We start from the raw sequence: 25,256 nt of genomic DNA on the forward strand, positions 1-25,256 counted from the left end.
CAGTAACCAGAACTGGACACACTCTTAGTTTAAGCAGCATTTTCTCTGCCTTTTCACCTATTTATTTTGCTGTTTGTTACTCTGTATTGGCTAGGCATGTTTTGCATAAAGATTGTCCCATCCTGAGCTGCTTCCAGTACCGTCGATGGAACATGTGTTTTTCTTTCCAACATGCAGTCCCTTACACCCGTCTGTGTTAACCTGTAGTTCCTCTAGCTACATATATACTTATCCAACTTTGACCTTTCTAAGTTCTTGGAGCTTGGAGGGAAGTATATGAAAAACAAGACAAACAGGGAATCTTCTGCTTTGAAAAGTGGTGTCTCTGAAGGGATGTAACAAAGTTGGTACTTTTGTAAAAGCTGGAACGATAGGACAAAAGGGCACTGGACTGAATTTGTGAAAGGCTAATTCAATACAGATGTCAGGAAACATTCCCATTTTGGGAGAGTGTGATCAGCAGCTGTAATGGATTGCTAGCAAGGTTTCTTGAGGGCTGCACATTGAAGTCATTTAATGTACAGATGCTGTAATAGGAAGTTGGTCCAGTTAGTGTTCTCAAAAGAGATCAAAAGTGTATCTTGCAATTTTGTGATTTGAACTATCAACATCTGACTTTCACCCTCTTCATTTCATTGGCAATAGGGAACTAAATATTGCCTATCGCTATTTGCCCATAAGACTTACATCGCATTTCAATGCTTTCTGCATAAATGCTCAGAATCCAGTAAATTTCCAGATGACAGAGCTCTAGCTGCACATCAGTTAGGACCTTAAGAAGACAGGGGAAGAAATGTAGAGAGAATTTTAAAAGATAAGAAAACTCTGATCTTAACCTGGAAGCAGTGTGAGGTTATGAAGTGGGGTGAATGGGGGGAGGGTGGGGGAAGAGAAGTGGGGGGGATGGTTAGGGGTAGAGGTGCAAGCAATTTTAACTCCCAGAATTCATTTCCACTTGGCTGATGGGCCACCCTCCCTCATAAGAACATAAGAACATAAGAAATAGGAGCAGGAGTAGGCCATCTAGCCCTTCGAGCCTGCCCCGCCATTCAATAAGATCATGGCTGATCTGTCGTGGCTCAGTTCCACTTTCCCGCCCTCTCCCCCTCCCTCTCCCCATACTCCCAGTCATGTTGGAATCAAGCAGTCTGCCAAGAGGGTGCACATAGTTTCTGGTGCTAATCTCAAATCCTATATAAAGTGAAGATGCACCTCTTAAAGCAAGGTTGTATTGCCTATTTGGATTTTTCCATTACCAACTGTAAAACATAATTATATAGCACAAATAAATTGAGAGGCTGTCCCTAGGGTTTTAGATGTCACATTTTGGAGAAGGCCAGAACAAGAAGGCAGTATATCCATGGCCATCATGAAGCAGGCCTGGATAGAAATGCCTGACAAGGTCTGTACCACCAGCTTCACACCTAGGATTTGTGTTCAATGTAGAGAAAGATTCAATGACCCAATAACATCAACATAGGCAAGTACATGACTTCACCTGGCAACATGTCTCTCACCTCTCCTCTACCACTCTGCAGCACTGCTATTTCTTTTTCCAAACATCCTCACCTTACTTTCCCATCTTCACAGTACCCACTACCACCAGTCTCTTCTCACATACTACCACTTACACAACCACCAAATCCCCCAGCACTCCTTCTGGAGTTCATATTCTACCCACTTGCCTTTACATTGACCACCTGCCCATCCAGATTCCACCTTTTCACATTTACACTTATTGTTATAACAGTGCATGACACAAAGAGGAAAGTCAAGATTGCGGGAAGGAGTCACCAACTTCATTGCTCTGACCCAAATAAAGGAAGAGGCCCCTCGAATCAGTGATCAATGGTTTTATAGCTGCTTCGGAGATTGCATTATCAGTACGGCATTGATCTAGAAGTTGGATAAAGAGTCTGAATGTGATATGATGCAGTCTTAAAGTAATGTTGAAAGATGCATGGTAAGGCCCTGTCCAAGTTTTCAGGACAAAGGTGAGAGAAATTGAGTGGAATTAGCCAATCCTTCACACCTCTTGGTGCAAGGTGGCGAATTGGCTCTCCTTATTTTCCTTCCTTTCCTTTCTACCTGGTCTTTCTCATTGGATGAGATCCGTTGTCGCTATTACGCCTTTTCCAGGTGCTGGTCTCTTTGTGTGATAAGGATGTGTAGAGCAGCATATCACTGAAATGTTTGATTTTTTTTAATTCATTCATGAAGTGTGGGCATCATTTATTGCCCATCCCTAATTGTTCTTGAACTAAGTGGTTTGCCAGACCATTTCAGAGGGAGGTCAGAATCAACCAGTTTGCTATGGATCTGGAGTCACATGTAGGCAGGACAGATTTCCTTCCCTAAAGGATATCAGTGACCCAGATTGGTTTGTATAACAATAAACAATGGTTTCATGATCAGCATTAAATTTTTAATTCCAAATTTATACTGAATTCAAACTTCACCATTTGCAGAGGTGGGATTCGAACCCTAGCATCCATAGCATAACCCTGGGTCACTGGATTGCTAGTCCAGTGAAAATACCACTACACCTCCACCTGCCCTGAACAGAAAGTTTACTGAGGGTGACAAAGTCAATTGAAAGAAGTGTGAAAGAAGCAAACTGCCAAACTGGAAATACAAAATCAAAGTGAGAATGATTGTGATCCACTAACAATTACAGACAATTCAGTAACTGTGGTATACCAATCCCAGCTGGCCTTAATTTCAGGTCAGACAGATGGGACTTCCATAATTATTAGTTAAAATGTTACTGGGTCATAACTGTACAGTATAATCCCAATTTTAATATATTTATTATAAGGCACTGAGCAGCCATTTGATGGGTGCCTGTCCCAATCATATAAATATGCAGTTAGACAGCAGGAAGTGCAAGTCTGAAATGCAGTGGTTTTAATCACCTATCCCATTCCAGTCCAGTGGGCAAAGTTAAATCAGAGCGGGAGAGGGGATTTTTGTGCCCATGTTCACTGCAAACACAAATGGCAATATGGCTGCAAAATTGCACAAGAGCTGGAAAATGAGAATCAGACCAGTGAGATCTCGTTTTCCAATTTTCTACAACCCTCCACTAAGAAGCAGTGCAGGGTGGCAGGGGGCAGTGCCAGGGGAGGCTCAGGGGAGCTCTATTGCGGTGGGGGGTACGTTCCCTTTATTTGTGGGGAAAGGGTTCACTGTGACACCAGCCTCCTTTCATCCATTTACTGGAGAAACAAGCATATAAAGACATGCAAAAACACAATACCTAATTGAGGTCTCAAGAGGCTGATAATGATACACTCCTGGGTATACTATTGTATCATTAGATGTCGATTAGAATAGTCACACTCCTGAAAAACAGATGTTTGGATGTCTTGTGGTACAGATCCAGCATTGTGGTACTAAAGCGAATATTTAAGGCAGCCGCAAATTTGTGACAGAGATGTCATTGAGTCTTCACTAAAGCTTTTCAGTGATTGTGAATATACTTTCGTTGTTTCTGTATTTCTGGTTTTCTTTCCTGCCTGACCTATCTGGTGTTATGAGACTGCTTACTGTGTTTACCCCAGTTCAACGCCAGCATCTCCACATCATAACTATTGTTTTCATGTCAGCTCCATTAGAACTCTTCACTGTTTCTCTTCAGTTTTCTTCAGAGGATTCCTCATTAGTGACCCCCTTCCTCTGTACCCACAATGCCTCTACATCTATTTCCTACCTGTGGCTGTGTTATAACATTTATCATGTTATACTGAACTGTTATGACTGTATAAAAGTCTAAATTTGAGATGAGTTGGAATGCAGGATCTATGATATGCAAAATATTTAAAGCAGGATGAAACAGCATTTCACCCAGCATAACAATGAATTCTTCCACAATTGTAATGTATGATTTTAGCCATTAATAATCCAGGGCAGAACCTTTTTACACTCAGTAAAAATCTAATGCAACCCCAAATTTGGAGTCAAAAATCTTGTTTTCTGCTTTTTGCAATGCCTTTGTGCACCAAATCACTGCTATCTCCTTTTTAAAAATAGATACCGCCAGCCTACATATAATTCAAACTGAAGTGTTCAAATTGTGTTTATAATATTCTTAACTTTAAAGTGTTTTCTTAATCATATTTTTTCAGATACTGTTACATAAACACCAACCACTCATGTCTCATCAGTGTTCTGTGCGTATGATGCACCTAAACCATTGAACTAAACTATTTGCCCCAGTCTGAGATCCCTAATTCTCTGTGTCTCCCACACTTGATCCCCGATCTCTTGACCTTGGGTTCACTGATTCACAATTTCTCTTCCTCTTGCCCCTTGCTTCCTTACCCACATATCACAACACCCAATCTGCAATTCTGAAATCCTGACTCCCCCCAATCTCTTGACAATTTCACATAAAAAAAGTTATAATAAAACAACAAGTTGCATTTATGTAGCATCTTTAGCAGGTGTTTTATCAACCAAAATTGTATACTGAGCCATATAACAATATGATAGGACAGATGACCAAAAGCTTTGTGTAAGAGAGATAGATGTGAAGAAATGTCTGAAGGGACTCGATGGTCCTTTTCTGCACTATAGGGATTCTTTGATTCTATAATGAGAGAATTAGCGAGATGACTTTAGGAAAGAAATTCCAGTCTTTACATTCTAAGGCATGACCACCAGTGCTTGGTACAATTAAAATCAGGGTTGCTCAAGATGTCAGAATTAGAGAAATGCAAATATCTCAAAGATTCAGAGGACTGGAGGAAATCAGAGAAATAGAAAATGACATGGCCATGGGAGGAATTTTTAAATGAATATAGGAACCCAAGATTGAGGCATTTCTTAACTGGGAGTCGATGATGGTCGGTGAGCGCAGGATGATGGGTGAATGGGACTTGATAAACTTAGGATCTGGGCAGCAGAATTTAAGATGAGTTAAGTTTATGGATTGTAGAAATGGGGGACAAAACAAGTAAGCATTGGAATAGTCAAGTCTGGCATAACAAAGGGGGTCTTAGCAGCAGATAAGCTGAGAGTTGGCCATTGTCATGGAGGTAGAGGTAGTTGGGCTTGATGATGCGTGGATTTGTGATTTGATCTTATTTTGTAGGAACGCAGCGGCAGGAGTAAGCCATTTAATCTCTTGAGCCAGTCTGACCATTCACTTTTGACTGTGCATATGTGAAGTGGCAGAAGCTGTTGCCAGTTTTACCCAGTGATAAAAGTGAGCCCTGATGGTCTTGCCTTTACTGGTATAGAAAAATCTGGACCTTTGTGTTTTATACCAGTATAGCTATATCTGTTCTATTCTCAAAAATCTTTCTCTGCTATGATTTAATTGTACTTCTTGTGGAAAATGTCCGATGTATTTTTAAAATTAATTCTTTGCTCTAAACAACATGAACTCAATGTAATATTTAGTTGGCCCTGTCTGCATTTGTCTCAGAGTAGTCTGATTATTCTCAATTCCAGTGATAAAGTGCAAATCACCCAGAGAAAAGATTTTCAGGATATATATAATTGACGGACTGAACTTCCTCCACAAATAAAGTTCTGAACTGACATTTACTTTCAAAAATAATTTTAAACTTTGAACTGTTTTATAGCTCCCTAAATTCCATTTCTTTAGTCAATACCAGGAAGCTTTTCCCCAAGTTCAGGTCACATGAAACAGTTTATTCTCAACAAATGAGCTTGCCAAAAGTAAATTGGACAGTTCCGTTATTCAGCGCAAGAATATTTTTATAGTTCACAGCAGTTCATTTGGATGGATTGGTTGGACTCTTACAGGGCAGGCAGACATAACAAATAGCAGATGGCCCTGTTTTCAGATACAAACAAGACAATGCAAGTGTTGTGAGCTTGAGGCATACATGATCATTTTAAAGATGAGAAGGTTAAAATTCAACTCCGGCAGTTGCACAAAACAAGCCGTAGCAGAGGTCAACAAAATGGGAAAAGGAGAAACAAAGAAAGAATCAAGAGATTGGCTGCAATTCTCCCATCCCTCTGCACTAAAAAATTATTGCAGTGGGCCCAAAGAATCCCATGGCGGCCAATTTGCAGGGTTCGCACAAGTGTTTGCGCCCTGCTTGCATCTCTCAGCGCCATATTTCCGGCGGTGTCTGATCCACACTGGATATCAGTGGGGAGACACGGAAGTGATTTAAATAGTCATTTCCATGCAATTTAAATGAGATTAGCAGGGCCAGACTGAAATCACTGGGCCCACTCTTCTATCTATCTCAGTACCTTGTCTCTAACACCACTGACTTTTATCTTATTTAATTGCTCTTATAAGGCACTGTATTGAAGGCTTTCTGAAAATCCAAATAAATCCCTTCCACTGGCTCTCTGTCTAACTTCCTCGTTACCTCCTCAAAGAGTTCTAATAGGTTTGTCAAACATGACCTCTTTTTGAAGAAGCTGTGCTGACTGAGCCCTATTTTACCATGCATTTCCAAGTACTCCGTAATTTCATCCTTAATAATGGACTCCAAGCCGTAACCCATGACCGAGGTCAGGCTAACTGGCTTATAATTTTCTAACTTCTGCCTCCCTCCCTTCTTAAATGGCATGTTACATTAGCCTTTTTCAAGTCCTCGGGAACCTTTTCTGACTCCAGTAATTCCTGAATGATCACCACCAATGCCTCCATAATCTCCTCAGCTATCTCCTTCAGAACCCTGGGGTGCATTCCATCTGGTCCAGGTGATTTATCCACATTCAGACTTTTTAGCTTCCCTAGCACCTTCTCCTTAGTGATGGCCATGACATTTACCTCTGCCCCCTGACTCTTGAAGTTCTGATGTATTCCACCGTGAAGACTGATGTAAAGTATCCATTCAGTTCTTTTGCAATTTCTTAGTCCCCCATTACTATTTCTCCAGCCTCATTTTCCAGCAGTTTATTGTCCATTCTTGCCTCTCTCTTACCTTTTATGTATCTAAAAAATCTTCTTTTATGTTACTAACTAGCTTACCCTCATTTTTCATCTTTTCCACCTTTATTTGTTTTTTCAATTGTCCTCTGGTTGCTTTTAAAGGCTTCCCAATACTCTGGCTTCCCATTACTCCTCACCTCACGGTATGCTCTTTGCTTTTATGTTATCCCTGACTTCTCTTGTCAGCCATGGTTGCCTTGTCCTTCCCTTAACATGCTTCCTCTTCCTTGGAATGAATTTATGTTGTGCCTTCTGAATTATCCCCAAAAGCTCACACCAGTGTTGTTCCACAGTCTTTCCTGCTAGGTTCCCTTTCCAATCAAATCTGGCCAGCTCCTCCCTCATGGCCTTGTAGCTTCCTTTACTCAATTGTAGCTCCATTCATCCAATTCCAACATCTCTCCCTCAGTCTGCAAGGTGAATTCCATCATATTGTGGTCACTGCCTCCTGGGGTTCCTTCACCTTAAATTCCCTGACCAAATCTGTCTCATTACACATCACCAAATCCAGAAGTGCCTGTTCCCTAGTGGGTCCTTGCACAAGCTGTTCCAAAAAAGATAATCCCGCAGGCATTCCACAAATTGGGGTCCACTTTCAACTTGATTTTCCCATGGTTACTGAAACCCCCATGGTTACTGTAATATTGCCTTTCTTACATGCCTTTTCTATATCCTGATTTATTTTCTGTCCAATGTCCAATGTGATCAGTGAGGGGGAAGGGGGGGAGGGGTGCGGGGATCGGCTGCCACTCTACTTGTGATTGGTGGGGGGAAAGGGGGTCTGCTGGCATTCTGCCTGTGATCGGTGGAATGGCGGGTGTCAGGGGGCCACAATCGATGTGGGTAGCGGGAGGCTGGGGCATTAAGGGAAGGCAAGTGGGGAGACATTATCTGGCAGGGGAGCATTTTTATTTTTTTACTGCGCGTACGCAGTTGAAGGCTTCAATTGGAGCTGCAGTGTTTTGGGTGCAATAAGCCCCACCCAAAAATTCAGAAATTGCTGCTATTTTTCAGACAGTGTGTGTATGGGGGTCTTTAGAACAGGTCTAAAAGTCAGATCTGAAACACTCGCAGTTTCAAGCACGCCCAGCACTTAGAGTTAAAATGGGAAATTCGGGCCCTATGACTAGCTCTGGAAACTTTATTAACTTTTACTGAGCCCTCTGTATGAAGAAGTTGCCCCTCAGGTCCCCTTTAAACATTTGCCCTCTCACCTTTAACCTATATTCTCTAGTTTTGGACTCCTCTACCCTGAGGAAAAGACCTTTGTTATTCACCTGATCTATGCCTGTCTCGATTTTATAACTCTCTATAAGGTCACCCCTCATCCTCCAGGGAAAGAAGTCCCAGCCTCTCCAGCCTCTCCTTAGAATTCAAACCTTCCAATCCCAGTAACATCCTTGCAAATCTTTTTTGCATTCTTTCCAGTTTAACAACATCCTTCTTATGTCAGGGCGACCAGAATTGTACACATTGACCAGGCTTTTATACAGTTGAGAATAGAATATTCAGGAGTGGTCTAATCAGTATTTAAAATGATCAAAAGGTTTGATAAGGTAAATAGACATATACATTGTTAAGAGACATCTTTCCCTCAGGTGGGAGAGTCCAGAGCAAAGGTAATAATACTAACATTAGAGGTAGGTTGTTCAGGGGTAATGTCAGGAAGCATCTCTCCACACCAGAGTGAGTGGAAATCTGTAATTCTCTCTCACAAAATGTTATTAAAGCAAAGTCAGTCGAAAATTTCAAAACATAACCTTTTTTTATTAGGCAACGGTGTTAAGGATTATAAAGCTAAGGCAGTAAATATAATCTATTTGAATGACAGAACATGCTTGAGGGGATGAATGGCCTGCTCTTGTTTTCATGCTGCTGCCTGTGCCTAAATTTGACTGGAATATTTTGATTATATAGAGTTCCTGCATGCGAGGGCTCATTCAGGCATGCTATTCAATGTTTTAATAGGGAATGTCTTAGAAACTGAGAGGATTATAGAGAAACTGCTCAGGAGAGAGGAGATCAAAGCAGTGCAGCCCTGGTCTGCCTCATTAATCGAATACATGCAGACACAGATCCTGAAGGATGCTGGAAGATGTTCAACTTGCGAACAATGTTCAGGGGTTTAGACAGAGAGATGGAAAGAAGCCTCTCCGCCCCTCACTTTGTAAAGTATTTTTAGGGCACCAGATCCTGAGAAAGTGTGTTCAAATATCCAGCAGAATAATGGGTGTTCAGGAAGCTGATAATGTCTCAAGCAGGAGAATGGGGCATGTGGAACACCATCTGGATGAGACAGGATGATAATTCAGTGAAACAGTTGCATGATGTTGTTTGAAGATGATGTGTGTTATGGTTTAAATGTCTCTCTCTCTCTGTTTAATACACAGATAAACCCATTCAGTATGCTCATTGCTCATTTGAAAATAATGTTGCAAAACTCTCCATCCAAGATGCATTGCCAGAAGATGATGCTATTTATACCTGTGTGGCAGAGAACACATGTGGAAGGATATCTTGCTCTGCTAAAGTGACAGTAAAAGGTAAGGAAGGCGATCTTTACAAATTCACATGTTAAAAGATGCAGTCAGAATGATAATCTCATGAACTACTTTGCTGAAACTCTCCACAGGACTATAAGTTCAGCCAATTATTCAACTGCTTTCGTTATTTCAGCATTCGTTATTTCAAACATTAGTCTAGAAATGTTCTGGTCTGTGACATCTCCCTTATCTTTAGCTCAAAAGAAAGTTGCCTTTTGTAGAATCAGAGAATCCCTACAGTACAGAAGGAGCCATTTGGCCCATTGAGCCTATACCGACCACAATCCCACCCAGGCCCTATTCCTGCAACCCCACACATGTATCCTGCTACTCCCCCTGGTACTCGGGTCAACTTAGCACGGCCAATCAACTTACATCTTTGGAGTGTGGGAGGAAACCCATGCAGACACAGGGAAAACATGCAAATTCCACACAGTCAGTGACCCAAGTTGGAATTGAACCTGGGTCCCTGGCACTGTGAGCCAGTATTGCTAATCACTGTGCCACCGTGCTGCCCTGTGCCACTGTGCCACCCGTGGAAATGTGAGATGGATTCCATGGCAAACCAGGCACTAGGGGAAGCAGCAGTGAATGATATTGTTGCTGGACCAGTAATCCAGGGTAATGTTCTGCAGACCTGGGTTCAAACCCCACCACAGCAGATGGTGAAATTTGAATTCAATAAAAATATGGAATTAAATATCTAATGCTGACCATGAAACTATGTCGGTTGTCATAAAAACCCATCTGGTTCACTGATATCTTTCAAGGAAGGAAGTTAGATGGTCTGGCCTACATGTGTCTCCAGATCCACAGCAATGTGATTGACTCTTAATTGCTCTCAGCGATGGCCAATGAATGCTGGCCCAGCCAGCAACAGCCACATTCCATGAACAAATAAAAAATAAGGAACCTTGGTGAAAGCTGGAACCAGCAAACTTACAACTCTCCTCGCCACAAGTTGTTGAACTATTTACACATTAATAATGTCATTAAGGACCCCAGGCATTCCAGACATTCTCTCTTCCACCTTCTTCCATTGGGAAAAAGATGCAAAAGTCTGAGGTCACGTACCAACTGATTCAAGAACAGCTTCTTCCCTGCTGCTGTCAGACTTTTGAATGGACTTACTTTGCATTCAGTTGATCTTTCTCTACAGCCTAGCTATGACTGTAACACTACATTCTGCACTCTGTCATTTCCTTCTCTATGAACGGTATGCTTTGTCTGTATAGCAGGCAAGAAACAATACTTCTCACTGTATGCTAATACATGTGACAATAATAAATTAAATCAAGTCAAACTTGCCATAATTTTGGCAGAAAAGTTTGACCATGTCCATGAAGCTAGATTTTGAATATCAAGCATAGTTTATTCTTGCAAGCAAGTCAAATTTTGAATAAAAGTTATATCGCTCTCCATCTTGGGCTCCTTGGTTACTTACTTTGAGAGTGGAGATCGGTGACTCATTCACAAACCCCGAATTAGTCACAATTAATTGTGCGAGTGTTGTATTGACATGTTATTGTATAATTGTTTCAGTTTTCCGTTTGGAGAAAGCCCTTACTTTAATTGGTATTTCTGCAAGATATAAATAGGAAAACTCAGAAGCTTAGTTCACAAGGAATCACAAGGAAAACAATACATTCTGCTTGTGTATGGTACAACCTAATGCAGCAAACTGGAGCACACCACTGGCTGACCTTCCCTTTTTTATATAAATTTGTTACAGCCTTTTTTTAAAGATTTTTTTGTTTATTTATTAATTTAAACATATACGTATTTCCAGAAGCCATTGCTTTGCTCATAGAGTCACAGAGATTTGTAGCATGGAAAGCAACCCTTCGGCCCATCATGTCCGCACCAGCCTTCAATCACCTATCTACTCTAATCCCATTTTCCAGCACTTGGTCCGCAGCCTTTTATGCTGTGGCAGTTTAAGTGTTCATCTGGATGCTTCTTAAATGTTGTGAGGGCTCCCGCCTCCACCATCCTTTCAGGCAGTGAGTTCCAAATACCCATCACCCTCTGGGTGAAAATGCTTTTCTCACATCCCCTATAAACCCCCCACTTAAATCTGCTAAGGGGAAAAGTTTCTTTCTATCCATCTGATCTATGCCCCTCATAATCTTGTACATCTCAATCAGGTCCCCCCTCAGCCTTCTCTGCTCCAAAGAAAAAAACTCCAGCTTAACCAGTCACTCTTGATAGCTGAAATACTCCAGGCAAAATCCTGGTGAATCTCCTCTGCACCCTTTCCTGTGCAATCACTTCCTTCCTTTAGTGCAAGACCAGAACTGCACACAGTACTCCAGCTGTGACCTAACCAATGTTTTATACAGCTCTGTCATAATCTCCTTGTTCTTATATTCAATGCCTAGGTTAATAATTGCAAGTATACCATGTGCCTTTTTAACCACCTTATCTGGCTGTCTTGCTGTCTTCAGATATCCAAGGACATGCATCCCAAGGTCCCTCTGATCTTCTGTACTTCCTGGGGTCTAAGCATTGATTGTATATTCCCCTTACTTTGTTAGTCCTGCTAAAATGCGTTACCTCACATTTTTCAGGGTTAAATTCCATTTGCCATTGTTTTGCTCATCTAACCAGCCCTTCTTTATCATCCTGTAATTGAAGGCTTTGCTCCTCACTATTTACCACATTATCAATTTTTGTGTCATCTATGAACTTACTTATCATACCTCCTATATTCATGTCCAGATCATTAATATACACAACAACAAGAAGGGACCCAGAACCAGTCCCTGTGAAATATCACTGGACACAGGATCAGTCACAAAATCAACATTCCATCATCATCCCCTGCTCCTACTCGTAGCACATAACAAACTAACCTTACTCCCCAACTTACCAAAGCCTGTATTTAGAATTCTTTGCACACTCTTTTAGTTATAAAGCTCACTAAGTTAATGTGCACTTCTATCCAAATTTTCAGAAACACATCCCACTGACTGAAGTCAAAACTGTAAACTTTTTATAGGGAAAAAAACCACCGTGGGGGCAATCTTACCTTCTCACCCCGGCAGTCAGTGGGTGGGGTGAGCCAGTAAAGTTGCAAGAGACGTAAAAAGTCAGGTTCACACCCAATTTCTTGCTTCTTGCGATCTTACTGGGCCCGGATTTCTGGTGAGGTGGAGAGAAACTACCTCACCTTGGAAAAGTTGGGCTTTGGTGGCTTGATGGATGCATGTATGTGCTGCTGACTGTGAAAAGTTTCGGAGATCTGCTGCAGAAGCTTGTAAGGACTTGCGAGTGAGAAGCCTAAGGGTTAGAGTCACCTCTAACATCCCCTAGGCCATAGGTCTTGTTGCAGAATCTCAACCACCACCTCTTACAGACAGAGGCAGTCTCTTCTGAGATTGCTCCTCAGTCATGTTCAGGGGAGTTACCCTGCCCCTGTATACCTATTCACATGGGTGTGGCCTCAGCATTCAACACCTCCTTCTTGGAGACACTCAGCAACTGGGTTCTCCTCGGCCTTGGACCGAAGCACGTCGACAACGAGGTACTTCACGTTGGTGCTGCTACACCTTTCTGTCTATGTACTGATAGCAGTCTAGCCTTGCATCCATGCCAAAATGTTGATTTGTTATGGGGAGATCTGACCGCTAAAGACTCTTAGGTTGCAATGGAGATCCCTTGAGACGATAGGTCTGCAGTTGTATTGAGTATGGCCTACACAAGCCCTCCTTGTTTTACCCCTCCCTGGCAGAGAATCTTTTGGTTTGCAGGAAGGCAAAGTTGAGAAAATGCTGGCAGGAAATTGTTCCATTCCTCCTGCACTCTTTCAGACCTGGGCAGAGGTGGCCAAACCTCAAATGAGGAAACATGCATATTAGAAGTTAATAAGGTGTGCAGAAGAGGAAAATGTTGTGTTAGGAAAAATTACCTTTTCTTCATAGTGACCCCAGAGTTTATCAGGGTTGGACATCTGTTCTGTACATAAAGCTTTCCTGACCCACAGAAAAGTCATTTTAAATGGCATGGGGTTTGGAAGGTGCAGGAAAATTATTTTTCTCCAGAGAAAACTACGCTCTGTGTTTTGCAAGCTGATTCCCACCTCCACAAGGAGACAAAAATCTGTCCCCAGAAATTGCTTTCACTTCCTGAAGGTAATGATGGTGAAAGCTGACAGTTTCACTGCTTACCTTATATTACAAAGTCTCACAACACCAGGCTAAAGTCCAACAGGTTTATTTGGTATCACAAACTGCTCCTTCATCAGATGAGCAGCACTGCAAAAGCTTGTGATGTCAAATAAGCCTGCTGGACTTTAACCTGGTGTTGTGAAACTGCTTACTGTGCCCACTCCACTCCAACGCCGGCATCTCCACATCATACTTTATATTAAGTTGATCTTTCTCTACAGCTCCATCTTCCCTTTTCCTTCTCCATGTATGACTATGCTTTGTCTGTATAGCACACAGAAAACAATACTTCTCACTGTATCTCAATAGATGTGACAATAATAAATCAAATCAAACCATTACTTCTGCAAAACTCCAAGACATAGTAAGTGGAAGTATCCACTTTATTTTGGTCTTATTTATGAATTCTGAATCATTCTACAATTCCAGTCTTTCATGGGTCACCGCTAATAACTTAAATTCCAAAATATCCTTCTTCTGGCTTCTCATACACTTTGTTTTTGAACCAGGTCATGAACTTGGGATTGATATCTGTTTTGAAAAACATCATTGATCCAACTATCCAGTGGTCTGCTGTCTTTCCAAAATGTGACATGTTCATTTGAAAACAACATACCCACCATACTTTCAAATATTATTTTATCCTTCTTCTCATATTATATACCAATGATAATTGAATAAGCTACAACAATTCAGGTGGTTGTTTTGTCCAATGATAACGGTTATTAAGAGCAGACAAACAAGGTAGGACCTAACAAAGACTAGACTTTTACTGGTGCATGTAATTTTCTACAAATACCCAGAGACCAACCTACCCTCCGATTATCTTTCTGTCAAATATGGATGATTTGTTTAAATGCTTGGTCTCTTTAATTCTTTTTCACGCATGTGTGGTATCTTAAAATGTGTCAACTTGTGCGTCTCACGTGCAGGGGACATTTGGGCTGCTTTGTAGCTTGGAGGGAACATTTCCTTGGATACTTCCAGAAGAAATTTCCCTCTAACTTATTAAATGTTATTTTTCCTGGCCACCAGATGGCAATAGCCTCTATTCCTTTCTATGAGGCAACGAATTACCATTGTCAACCCATGATCTCTTGCACCATGTAGCCAATGTGATCAATACAGCAAATGTTTGAATGTCTTAATTCTAGATGTCTTCCTCTGCTACTCTCCATTAATGTACAATAGCTACAGAAAACATTTGTGGAGAGAAGCAGGCTCAGCCGAAGTACCTGTTGCTACCTATAGTGATGCACCTAAAAATCGAGAGTGCTCAATTATGTGGAAGATTGATAATAAGTATTAAGGTCAATGATTAGAACTGATACTATTAATCAACAATTCTATGTGACATGTTGCAATTCTTTGCTGTTATAGATGACAGATCATGTTCATATTTATGTTTATTTATTAATGTGACAAGTAGGCTTATATTAACATTGCAATGAAATTACTGCGAAAATCCCATAATCGCCATGCTCCAGTGCATGTTCAGTTACACTGAGGTAGAATTTAGCATTACAAGTTTTTTCAGGAAAAAAGCTGCAGTTGCACTGCTTCTGAGCAAAACTAAATAGTTTTCAGCAAAACATGCATTAAGTTTCACGCATTATGTTAAATGGCATCAATTGCGCTAAAGTATGACGGTCCCAGTTTAACCCAGAAACACATCACAGAGATTTAGTTCAGCCACCCACATTTGTTAGTCTCAGGATAGTGTTAATAGTTGAGTTTAAAATAAACAGAAGTGTAAGAATTTGTCAATGTAGCCTTTATTTTAATGTCATTGCTGAGGATTTACTCCAGTAAACTGTAAAATAACTCTAATCTTTAAAGAAAATTATTCTTTTTTATTGAATATTTTACTAAAAATCTGGTTCTAGTATTTACCATGAATGTTATAATGGAAAAGTCTACGGGTTTTCAATCACAGTACTTCATAAATTCCTGTGCCAAAACTATAAAAACACCCATTGCTATGTTTATATTTTATCATATATACATATATATTTCCTATCCTTACTGGAGACCCATAATTGTAATTGTCTTTCTCTCCCAGCCCACTCTGGTAACATCACTCAAAAAGTCTGTAATCCAGAGTGGCTGATTTTAATTCAACAACAACTTTAATTCAACAACATAGGACCCTTATATTACACCTCCCTCCAGTCTTTATCCAATGTATTTTAAGTTATCTTAGTTTACGCTATGTCCTACATTGTTATCACTATCGTACATTTACATTATCAATGTCCATACTCCCTTCAAGTCTTTGAATTTAAGGGGTGAAGTGGTCTGGAGCCCCTAGAACTCTTTCACAAGGCTGCCTGAGGAGTGGTAGAATCTACTGCTGTTTGTTTTTCTTGTAGATTTGGAGGTTGTTCTGGTATCTGGGTACATTTTCATCCTTTCCTTCCATATTTTTGTGTTGAACCATACTTGGTCAGTTTGGCAGTTGCACTGGTCATTAGTTGCTGCTCTAATTCATTTTTTGTGGAATGGATGAATATTGTATTTGTCTCTTTGTCATTTCTTTCACTTCTTCCATCATTTTGTGGGCTGTAGTGATGGTGGATGAGCGTTCCTGCAACTAGAATGAGGTTTAGTGATGCATTTACCTTTGCATTTCACTGTTGGCAATGGATGGCTGCTACCAGGTTCCAGCATCTTTTGTGACTTTTGCATGCTGGCTGAGCTTTACAGTGTATGTTCAGTGTTTGCCATGTTGACCAGGGCTGGAACTTGAGGCTTATTGGACTGCTGGTCACCCTCTTTCACATCCTCCACGCGCTTACTTCCTGAGTTGTTGGCTGGTCTGACCATTGAAGGTTCCCTGGCTCTGGGAACCTTGTTCTGCAAAGAGAGAAGACAATTTTGAGATGAAGTCTAAGTCAAGACACTTCTTTCTGTTTGAATGTTCGGGAATTTGCAGATCTGTATGATTAATGACAGTGGTTCTCTTGACATCTTCTGCTATTTGAGAATATCCAGGCATCTCTGCTCAAGAGAGAAAAAGACTGGTTATGGACAATGAAATTCAGCTCAAAGATTTGTTTGCCGCATTACCTTAGTGGTTCCAGAATCATCCCCATGACCAGAAGTCATACTGCTCTGTGTGTGTTGAGTGGTATGTCTGTTGTTCGGAACCAGAGGTCCTTTAGCTGCTATTCTTTGTCCAACAGAACTGGTGTGCTGGTTCCTGTGACCATTGACTATAATGTTTTTCTATGTGTTTTCTCTGCGGTTTTGCATTTTTCCACAAGCTGCCACGATGTTGTAGGGTGTTGGTCATTGTTCAGCAGTCTGAAAGAACTTGTAATCTCATATGTTAAATGTATTTACTGAAGTGTTTACAGATATACAGTACAGGAGCTTTCTCCATGCTTGCTGGTACACGCAGCTATATCCAATACTAGATTGACCCTGGGTGCAGGTCATGAGTTCTCTTACATCACCGTGTGGTCAATACTTTACTTAGTCTTCTGTTCACCCTATATTTTCTGTTATACTACAGGTGAAACCTTGGAAGGACTCGAAAACAATGAGGAGAATTTTAAAATCAAGTTATTGCAAATGTAGCCAAAGTGAACACAAGAGTGATATGGGCAGTGAAGACACGAGTGACAGAGTTTGAACTCAAGATTATGGAGGGTAAAATTCAGGAAGCCAACCAGGCATACCTTGAAATAATCAAGTCTAAAAGTAACAGAGGCATGAATGGGGTTCAGCAGGAGATAAGCTGAGACAGGCAAACTTGGACAATGTCACAGAGGAGAAAATAAGCTATTTTGGTGATGATTTGAGTATTTGTTCGGATGCTCAGTGTGGAGTCAAACATGATACCACGATTGTGAACAGATTGATTTAATCCCATGCTGGAGAGAAGCATGGAATCAGGAGCTGGAGAAAGGAGTTTGGAACCGGAACTGAAAACAATGGTTTCTGCCTTCTCAATATTTAATTAGAGGAAATTTCTGCTCATCCAGTACTGGATATCAAATAAGCAATCTGATAATTCAGCAACAGTGGCAGAATCAGGAGAAGTGGTGGTGAAGTAAAGCTGGTGTTGTCAGCGTACATGTGAAAACTAACACTGTGCTTTCAGATGATGGCACTGAGGGGCAGTGTGTAGATGTGAAATGAGAGGAAGTGGGGCGGGGGGGGCGGGTGGAAGGATAGATCTTTGGGAAGATGAGAGGTAGTGGTGTAGGAACAAGAAGAGAAGCCATTGCAAGTGATACTCTGGTTACAATTAGATAGATAAGAAGGGAACAAGTGACAGCAGTCCTACCCAGTTGGACAGCAGTGGAGAAGTGCTAAAAGAGAATAAGAGAACAACTGAATCAAAGATGGGCGGCACGGTGGCACACTGGTTAACACTGAAGCCTCACAGCATCAGGAAGCCAGGTTCAATTCCTGGCTTGGTGACTGTTAGGAGTCTGTGCGTTCTCTCAGTGTCTGCCTGGGTTTCCTTTGGGTGCTCCAGTTTCCTCCCACAGTCCGAAAGACATGCTAGTTAAGTGCATTGGCCATGCTAAGTTCTCCCTCAGTGTACCCAAAAGCGCCAGAATGTGGCGACTAGAGGATTTTCACAGTAACTTCATTCCAGTGTCACTATAAGCCTACTTGTGACACCAACAAAATAAACTTTAAACTGATTTAAGAAGAATAAGAACGGAAGAATAAGATGCATTTGTGACTTTGATGGGAACTTTCTGTATTATATCAGAGATGGATTCAGATATGAAGTTCCAGGAAAGATGGGCAAGGATTTTGGCGATGACAACAGATTCAAGGGCTTTGGTGAAGAAAAAAAGATTGAAGATGAGGAGATAGATTGCCAGCACATTGGGTGAAAGGTTGTTTCATTGTGGGTGGGTGGGGAGGGGGGCTGATTATGGCAGGCTTGTAACACCTAAAGAGAGAGAGCCAGTTACAATATCAGCTAACTTGGGGATCAGGATGGGAAGTTGGGTTAGCAGTTTAGTAGAAATAGGATTGACAGAGCTGGAGGTGGGTCTCATGGATAAGATGAGCTCAGCAAAGAGAGAAACTAGAGAAATATCCAAGTTCAGGGCCAGGAACTAACTTTTGAGGAAGTTTGGTCCACTGGATTGATGGAAGGGAGTGACACGGCAGAGGCACCTGATCAGATAGCCTTGATCCCAGTGACAAAGAAATCCATGAGCTCCTCACAATTATTGCTGGAGGTGAGCGTGAAGGAAACAGAGCTTTAAGAAGACAGTTTGCAGATGGCCACTTTGTACTTGCCTTGGGGTTGATCAGAAGCCAGTAGAAGTTGATGTTAGTGAAGTGGCCTGCCAGTAGAAACATTTTCCAGCCACGCTCACCCCTAGAGCTGGAAAGTCCCACCCGAGTTCAGTGAACCTTTGCATGGTCTGTGACCCACATGCCATGAATCCCGTGGGGACAGAACAGAAAAATTTCAACTGATTAATCTTTTTGTTTAAAAAGAACAATTAGTTTTAAAATTGTGCCTATGTGTGATGTATGTTTGTAAATGTAAACATTTACACAGAAATTGAGGGAATACTTTAAACAATTACTAATCCCAAAACTGAAAACCAACTTGAAAAAGCATTGAAACTGAAATATTTACCATAAAGATTAGCAGCAGTTTGAATATTCAGTCTCCTACTGACTGACCGATTGTTCTGGATAGGAGTTCCTAAGGAGTTAAATCCTTTTGCACATAACATTTGTTATCCTAGCTGCCAAAACTGCATTCAAATACCATATATGGTAAGCATCAACTGCTGAGTAAGGGTGTTCTTGGGTCTTTCTAACATGGCCTCTTCCAGTAATAAAATAATGTTTCCATTGAATTGTCAGCTGGCCCCATTGTTCCATAGACAAATGTCTTAAAATGAGAATGTGTTTGAAATCCAAACACTGAATTAATTTACCGTAAGTGCGTGTTGTTTAACTCAGATTAGCTTTTATTTCCGCAGGCATCGACAATTGAAAGTAACAGAATCTCCCGATAGTATTTCTGCTGTGCTGTAGGGGTTTGCAAAAGGCTTTCTACTAGTTCTATTCCTGAAGTGAATTATTCATGCCATTGTCAGTGAATAACATAAGATGCACTCTAATCTCTCAATTATAACACTCAACTATTTAATAGTTCTGTTTTTATTTTTGAAATGAATATTTTTGTGATGCCTCATCGGGGTTGGTTATGGTTATCCCTCGATCTCAGGGTCACGAGTTGCTGTCATGTGTCTACACGTGACTGAAAAGACCAGTTCTCAACTGGTAGATCTCGGACCACATAGGGCTGGAAATCCCATGAGGTAGTGGGATCTGGAGCCATTTGCTTCCTTATCTTTCCTTTCCTGTCTATGTTCTGCCTCATTGTTAAAGTGTTTGGACTCAGTGATGATGCAGTTTGATGGATAAGTTGTCATCATTTGGAACAATTGGTAGTGAATTCCTCCCAGTCATTAATGGCAATGCTGCTGTGCTTCAAGTAGATCTTTAGAATCCTTTTTTTTGTTCTCCCCAGAACACTTTTGATGCCTGTTTCACTTGTCAATTGAAGAAATGTCTGTGCTAGTGAATTCAATGATCTTAGATTTATTGCACCCAGTGTAAATAATAATGCATTTCTGCTTTAGGTATAGCACGCTCAGTTAGAGATTTAACCCCCACTTTGCTGAAAATTCTTATCGCTAGATATTGGCTTACACAAGCAAAGATATAGAGAACTTGCACTGCTTACCTAGTGTGAGTACATTGCCAGCCACTTCCTGCATGGCCCACATAGCAGAAGGGCAGGAGAAAGGTGTATGTGCTCCACACGGAGAAACAGGCTGGACCATTGCCATCCTAATGTCACACAGCAGAATTGGCGAATGTGACTGAATTCTTTACTGACAAAAATCTATCCCTAAAACTCATACATCACTCGAATGGTAGCTGCATGAGAGAATCAGGACCTAATTCAGTGACCAGTCCACAAACTGGTGACTTGCAGAGGCTTCTTCTTCGGCCTAGTTGGATCTGGGTTCAGTTGGGTCTGTTTGCTGCCAGTTTAAAATTACAGCAAAGGAGGAGAAATGACTACATGAGACAGGTGTGGGAGCAATTTTCCATATGTTTCCTGGTAATGGAACAGAAAAGGCAGAGAGCAAGCTTTGTGAGGGGGGAGAGAAATGGAGAAGGAGCAGGAGCAGGAGGATGCACAGCGGAGACATCCTGGATCCATGTAACTGAATCAAACATCAGGTAGAGGATTGTGGGTTCCACTTTCATTTCAACACTTCCCATCCTAGCTTGGACCCATCAATCACCACCCTCACAAATATCTCATACTCCACACTACAATGTTCCCACGGCCAACATCCAGCAATAAAAAACACCAACAGCAAGCAACTTTATGAAACAAAACATCCAGCTATACAAAAAGGAGTGAAATGACCACCTGTGCAGCGATGCCTTGGCCTGACATAGTTCACCCCATTGGTTGCAGCAAGGGTTTGGTGGAAAGTTATTGACCTTCAGTCCTCCAGAGGCACAGACTATTTATAATGGATATTTGCAGCCAACACTCCAGGTCCATCAGGGTACTGTAACCCCTAATCACTAAACAGTCAAAGAGCAGAGTGGAACTCCCCCTGCAAATTTTATGTGGCCTTGTGAACCAAATTACATTGTCTACTAGAAACTAGGGATACCTCAGACTCATGTACCATCCAGATCATCCACTGCCGTCTTCAGTAACCGTATGCCAGCCCCAATTCCTCTTCCCAGTTCTCGAGCCACTAGCAGAGTCCTCTATCGGCCCTATGCATGCCCTTGACTCATACCACACTGCAACTCACAAGTCTTGGGCTATTGCTCCAACCTCCTTCCTCTCCTCATGACATCTGGTTATACCACCATCCCCTAACAACGTGCCTAAAATACTGCTCCCAGCATGGAGGGGCCCACAGGGGCCAACGTCCCTGGCTGGTGGAGACCCCACTACATTAGACAGTGAAAGGAAACAGGCCTGCCAATATACCCAGCATTTCAGCGCTCATCGTCATCAGCATTCACCTTCTGTCCCATCAAGGTCCTGATCTGAATCCTCTGCGACAGAGTTCTGGCCTGTGACCTGACCCTCCAGAGAACTGGCAGAGAAGAATTGCATCGAGTGACAGTGTTTCCCCATAACCTTTATGGGCAGTTCCTCCTCTTCATCCCGTCTCTGCTGAGATTATCCAAGGAACAGCTGTTCAGTACTGGAAAACATGCAAGCAGAAGGGGAGGCTGGAGTGGGGGAAGAGGCATAGAGAGAGAACAGGAATTTCATAGTCACACCACCTGCAGTTTCCATGTCTATGGATGGGGGCGAGGGAGGGGTTGAAAAGTGGCACTGGGCTCTCCAGGACAATGATAAATGACAGCCTTACTGTCTTTCTCAACATGCTCCTCAACCTCAGCCACAAAAGTGGCATCAAGTGGAAATTGCAGATGGTGTTACCATGGAACTCGTGCTGTCAACTATCACCAACCCAGACAGTCATGAACTGCATTGCATTGGGTGCTGTAATGCATATGACTATCTCTTCTGAGGACTCAGGAGATGAATTTGTGGAGTTTCCCCTCTCTGGTCTGGTGGGCTAACTTTCCCTTGCAAGAAAAATAGCAGAGTCTAATAATTACGTGATGCTGTGCTGTATGATATGCCTACCATGGCTGAATAACTAGGTTTCAGTGGAGACAGAGAGAGCTGGATGTGAAACTGACTATATTTATAGATGTATGTGGATGAGGTGGAGTATGTATGCAGCCCATGTGCCAGGGAGTGCTGCTGGGGGTGTGGTGTGTTGAGCATCGTGACAGGTTGTTAGCGTGGTGAATATGAGATGCACTTTGATGGTTCCTTCACCATCTTGACCACTCATGTGAGGTCATTGTATTTTTCCCTGCACTACTGCCACATCCATGGTGTAGGACTTTGGGCATTCCATCTCCCCTGGTGATGAGCTCCTACTCCCTCTTCAGGCTAAGTCTTGAAGGCTTCTTTCTATCCAGAGAAACATTGCCTCCCTCCTGGAGTCTACTTTAATGTGCAGAGCATCCAGTTATACCTCACTACGCTGGGCAATTCTCCAACTTTCCTGCTGTGACATCTTTCCAATGATTCAAAATGCTTTTCCATCAATGATAATTTTAGGTGTGCAGCCTCTCTTTAATAGGCAGAGAGCTTTAAAGAGGGAAAGCTTGCTTGGAGAATATGGCTGCCAAACAACACTGCTAGGTAGCCCTGCTGTGCACAGAGGCTGCATGCAGCACAGACAGCATGGGAACAACATAGAACCACTTGGCCCAATGCTATTATTAGTCAAATGAGGTGCATACTGCCCACCTTGATTTCACAGGTCACCAATCATGAACTTCATGCCCAAAAACCTGAGTAGGCCAAATTTTAGCGACTCCCCTCTACTGAACCAGTCTGAATTTACCATTTCCCGAATTGTGGGTGAAGTAGTGACCAGTTATATGGCTAATTTGTCAGCTGAGGCCAGGTGCACTGTAACACCCCAGTACCATGCAATTGTTGTAATAATGGTGATCTCACAGAAACAGTAACCTGGTGCCCATGGAGAGACTTCCTGAAAATGGTTAACATGCACTGCAGACAGTGTGCAGGTATTACAGCATGGGCCTAATGGGCAAGGCTTTCCTTTCTACATTCACCAGTGTAGTATCCACTGGCAATTAAAGTAAGAATTGCAAGCTGGTGAACACAGATTCCAATAACCAGAACCTCTGAGAGTAATAAAACTACGGTTGCCTAATTTTAAGTTTCTAATGATGAAAGAAAGTGACTGTTCCTGACCGTATTTCTGTTAAGACATTCAAACAATTTCAGCAGGATATGGTCAGCCTATGAGAATTCACTCCACACTGGAGCAAGGCAGTAGATGCCTGATCTGATTAGGTTTGCTTCGTATTACTTTGTTCTGCTTTTTATAAGATTTACAAATTGTTACTTGCCAATTTAAGAGAATGGTTGCCAGAGTCAGATGGAGGCCTCAATTAGTAGAAACCTACATTCAGAGCAATGTTCACCCAGATGCCATGGCGATGAATTGAGCTGCTGTGATATTCTTCTTGGCAGCAAGGAGAGTTATTTAGAATTATATTTGAATTGCCAGGATTGGTGAAGCAGTCACTTATACTGTGCCTTATCAACACAACCAAAATCTGTATTCCTGAAAATCTTAACCATATTCTCCAGCTTTTGTTTTACATCTTAATTGTGCATTAAAAGCTGCATATGTTTGATTATGGAAATATTATTGTGTGAGCTAACTTAATTCTGGAGCTACCCATAAAAAGAGGTGCAAAGTGTTGGTTTGCTGAATGCTGTCGGGAGAATTATCTTTGATCTCTTTCCATCTAACTCCAGGCATCAGCTTGAGGAGATGATTGCATTCGGGAGTATTTTCCCATGATTGCAAAGATATCTTTAGCAAACAATTCTGTAGCTTTATAGAAACTTCAGAGCAACTTGGATCAAGAAAGAAAGTCATCGGCTTTTGCCCAAAATCAGTGGAGCAGCCATGACCCCTGCCCGAAGCTGGCATTCAGAGGTTTGAATGATTTTCTAGTTTGGGCTGTATGTGCATGTTAACCAGTAAAATGCAGGCAGCAAATAGCCAGCTCACTGCAGCTCTCTTGTTGTTGGAGGGCAGGGAAACTGACTGAAGAAAAAAGTGGGCAGTATGATGGCACAGTGGTTAGCAAAACCACAGCACCAGGGCCCCGGTTTCGATTCCCAGCTTGGGTCACTATCTGTACGGAGCCTGCATGTCCTCCCTGTGTCTGCATGGGTGTCCTCCAGGTGCTCTGGTTTCCTCCCACAGTCCAAATGACATGCTGATAAGTGCATTGGCCAAGCCAAATTCTCCCTCAGTGTACCCAAACAGATGCCAGAGTTTGGCGACTAGGGATTTGCACTTAATGGCAGTGATAATGTAAGCCTACTTGTGGCATTAATAAGTAAACTTTAAAAACTTAATCCTACCTAAAGAAGAAAGGAAACCAGATTCCTTATGGAATGTTGTAGTTTAGGAATCATCAAGTGGTCCCTTTACAGAGCACTGTTGTTGTGGTTCATTCATCATCATTGATGAGGACCTCAACACCATTAGTCATTTTGAGGCTGGTTGTGGTGTGTCTGAAGATGACTGATCAGGCTAATTCGGGCACGGAATGTCCTGGCACATATTGGACAGACTTGTGTAGACACTGTACTTGTTGCGCTGGTGGCTCTGGACTTGTGCAGCTCGTGCTTAAGTTGTGCTTCAGCAATACACCTTGCTTCATAAGCTTGACAGCCCTTGTGGATGAGGCAGCACCAAGTAGAGCAGTTTTGTGCCAGTGTTTTCCAGGTGGTCGTGTCTATGTCAAGTGACTTCAGGGAGGCCTTGAGTGTGTCTTTGTAATGTTTCTTCTCCCCTCCATGCGAGCATCTTCCAGCAGAGAGTTCCCCAAAAAGGAGCTGCTTCGGTATGCGCTCGTCTGACATACCCTACGGATGACATGACCTGCCCACCGGGTCCGCACTCTCATCAGCAGAGTGTGGACCAATGGTAC

General features: G+C 42.0%; 1 protein-coding gene across 4 annotated transcripts in view; it reads left to right on the forward strand.

Moving 5' to 3' along the window:
- LOC145350125 (myosin light chain kinase, smooth muscle-like) overlaps window positions 1–25,256 on the forward strand; it is a 331,906-nt gene that overhangs the window by 170,007 nt on the left and 136,643 nt on the right. For all 4 annotated transcript variants that reach the window (XM_080199061.1, XM_080199060.1, XM_080199063.1 and 1 more), the window contains one exon: window positions 9,319–9,471. In XM_080199061.1, the coding sequence (XP_080055187.1) occupies window positions 9,319–9,471 (153 nt within the window). The remainder of the gene's footprint in view (window positions 1–9,318; window positions 9,472–25,256) is intronic.

This window comes from Carcharhinus amblyrhynchos, chromosome 11 (genome assembly GCF_965287045.1).
Source record: "Carcharhinus amblyrhynchos chromosome 11, sCarAmb.v2.hapA, whole genome shotgun sequence".
In the NCBI taxonomy this organism is placed as follows: Eukaryota; Metazoa; Chordata; class Chondrichthyes; order Carcharhiniformes; family Carcharhinidae; genus Carcharhinus; species Carcharhinus amblyrhynchos.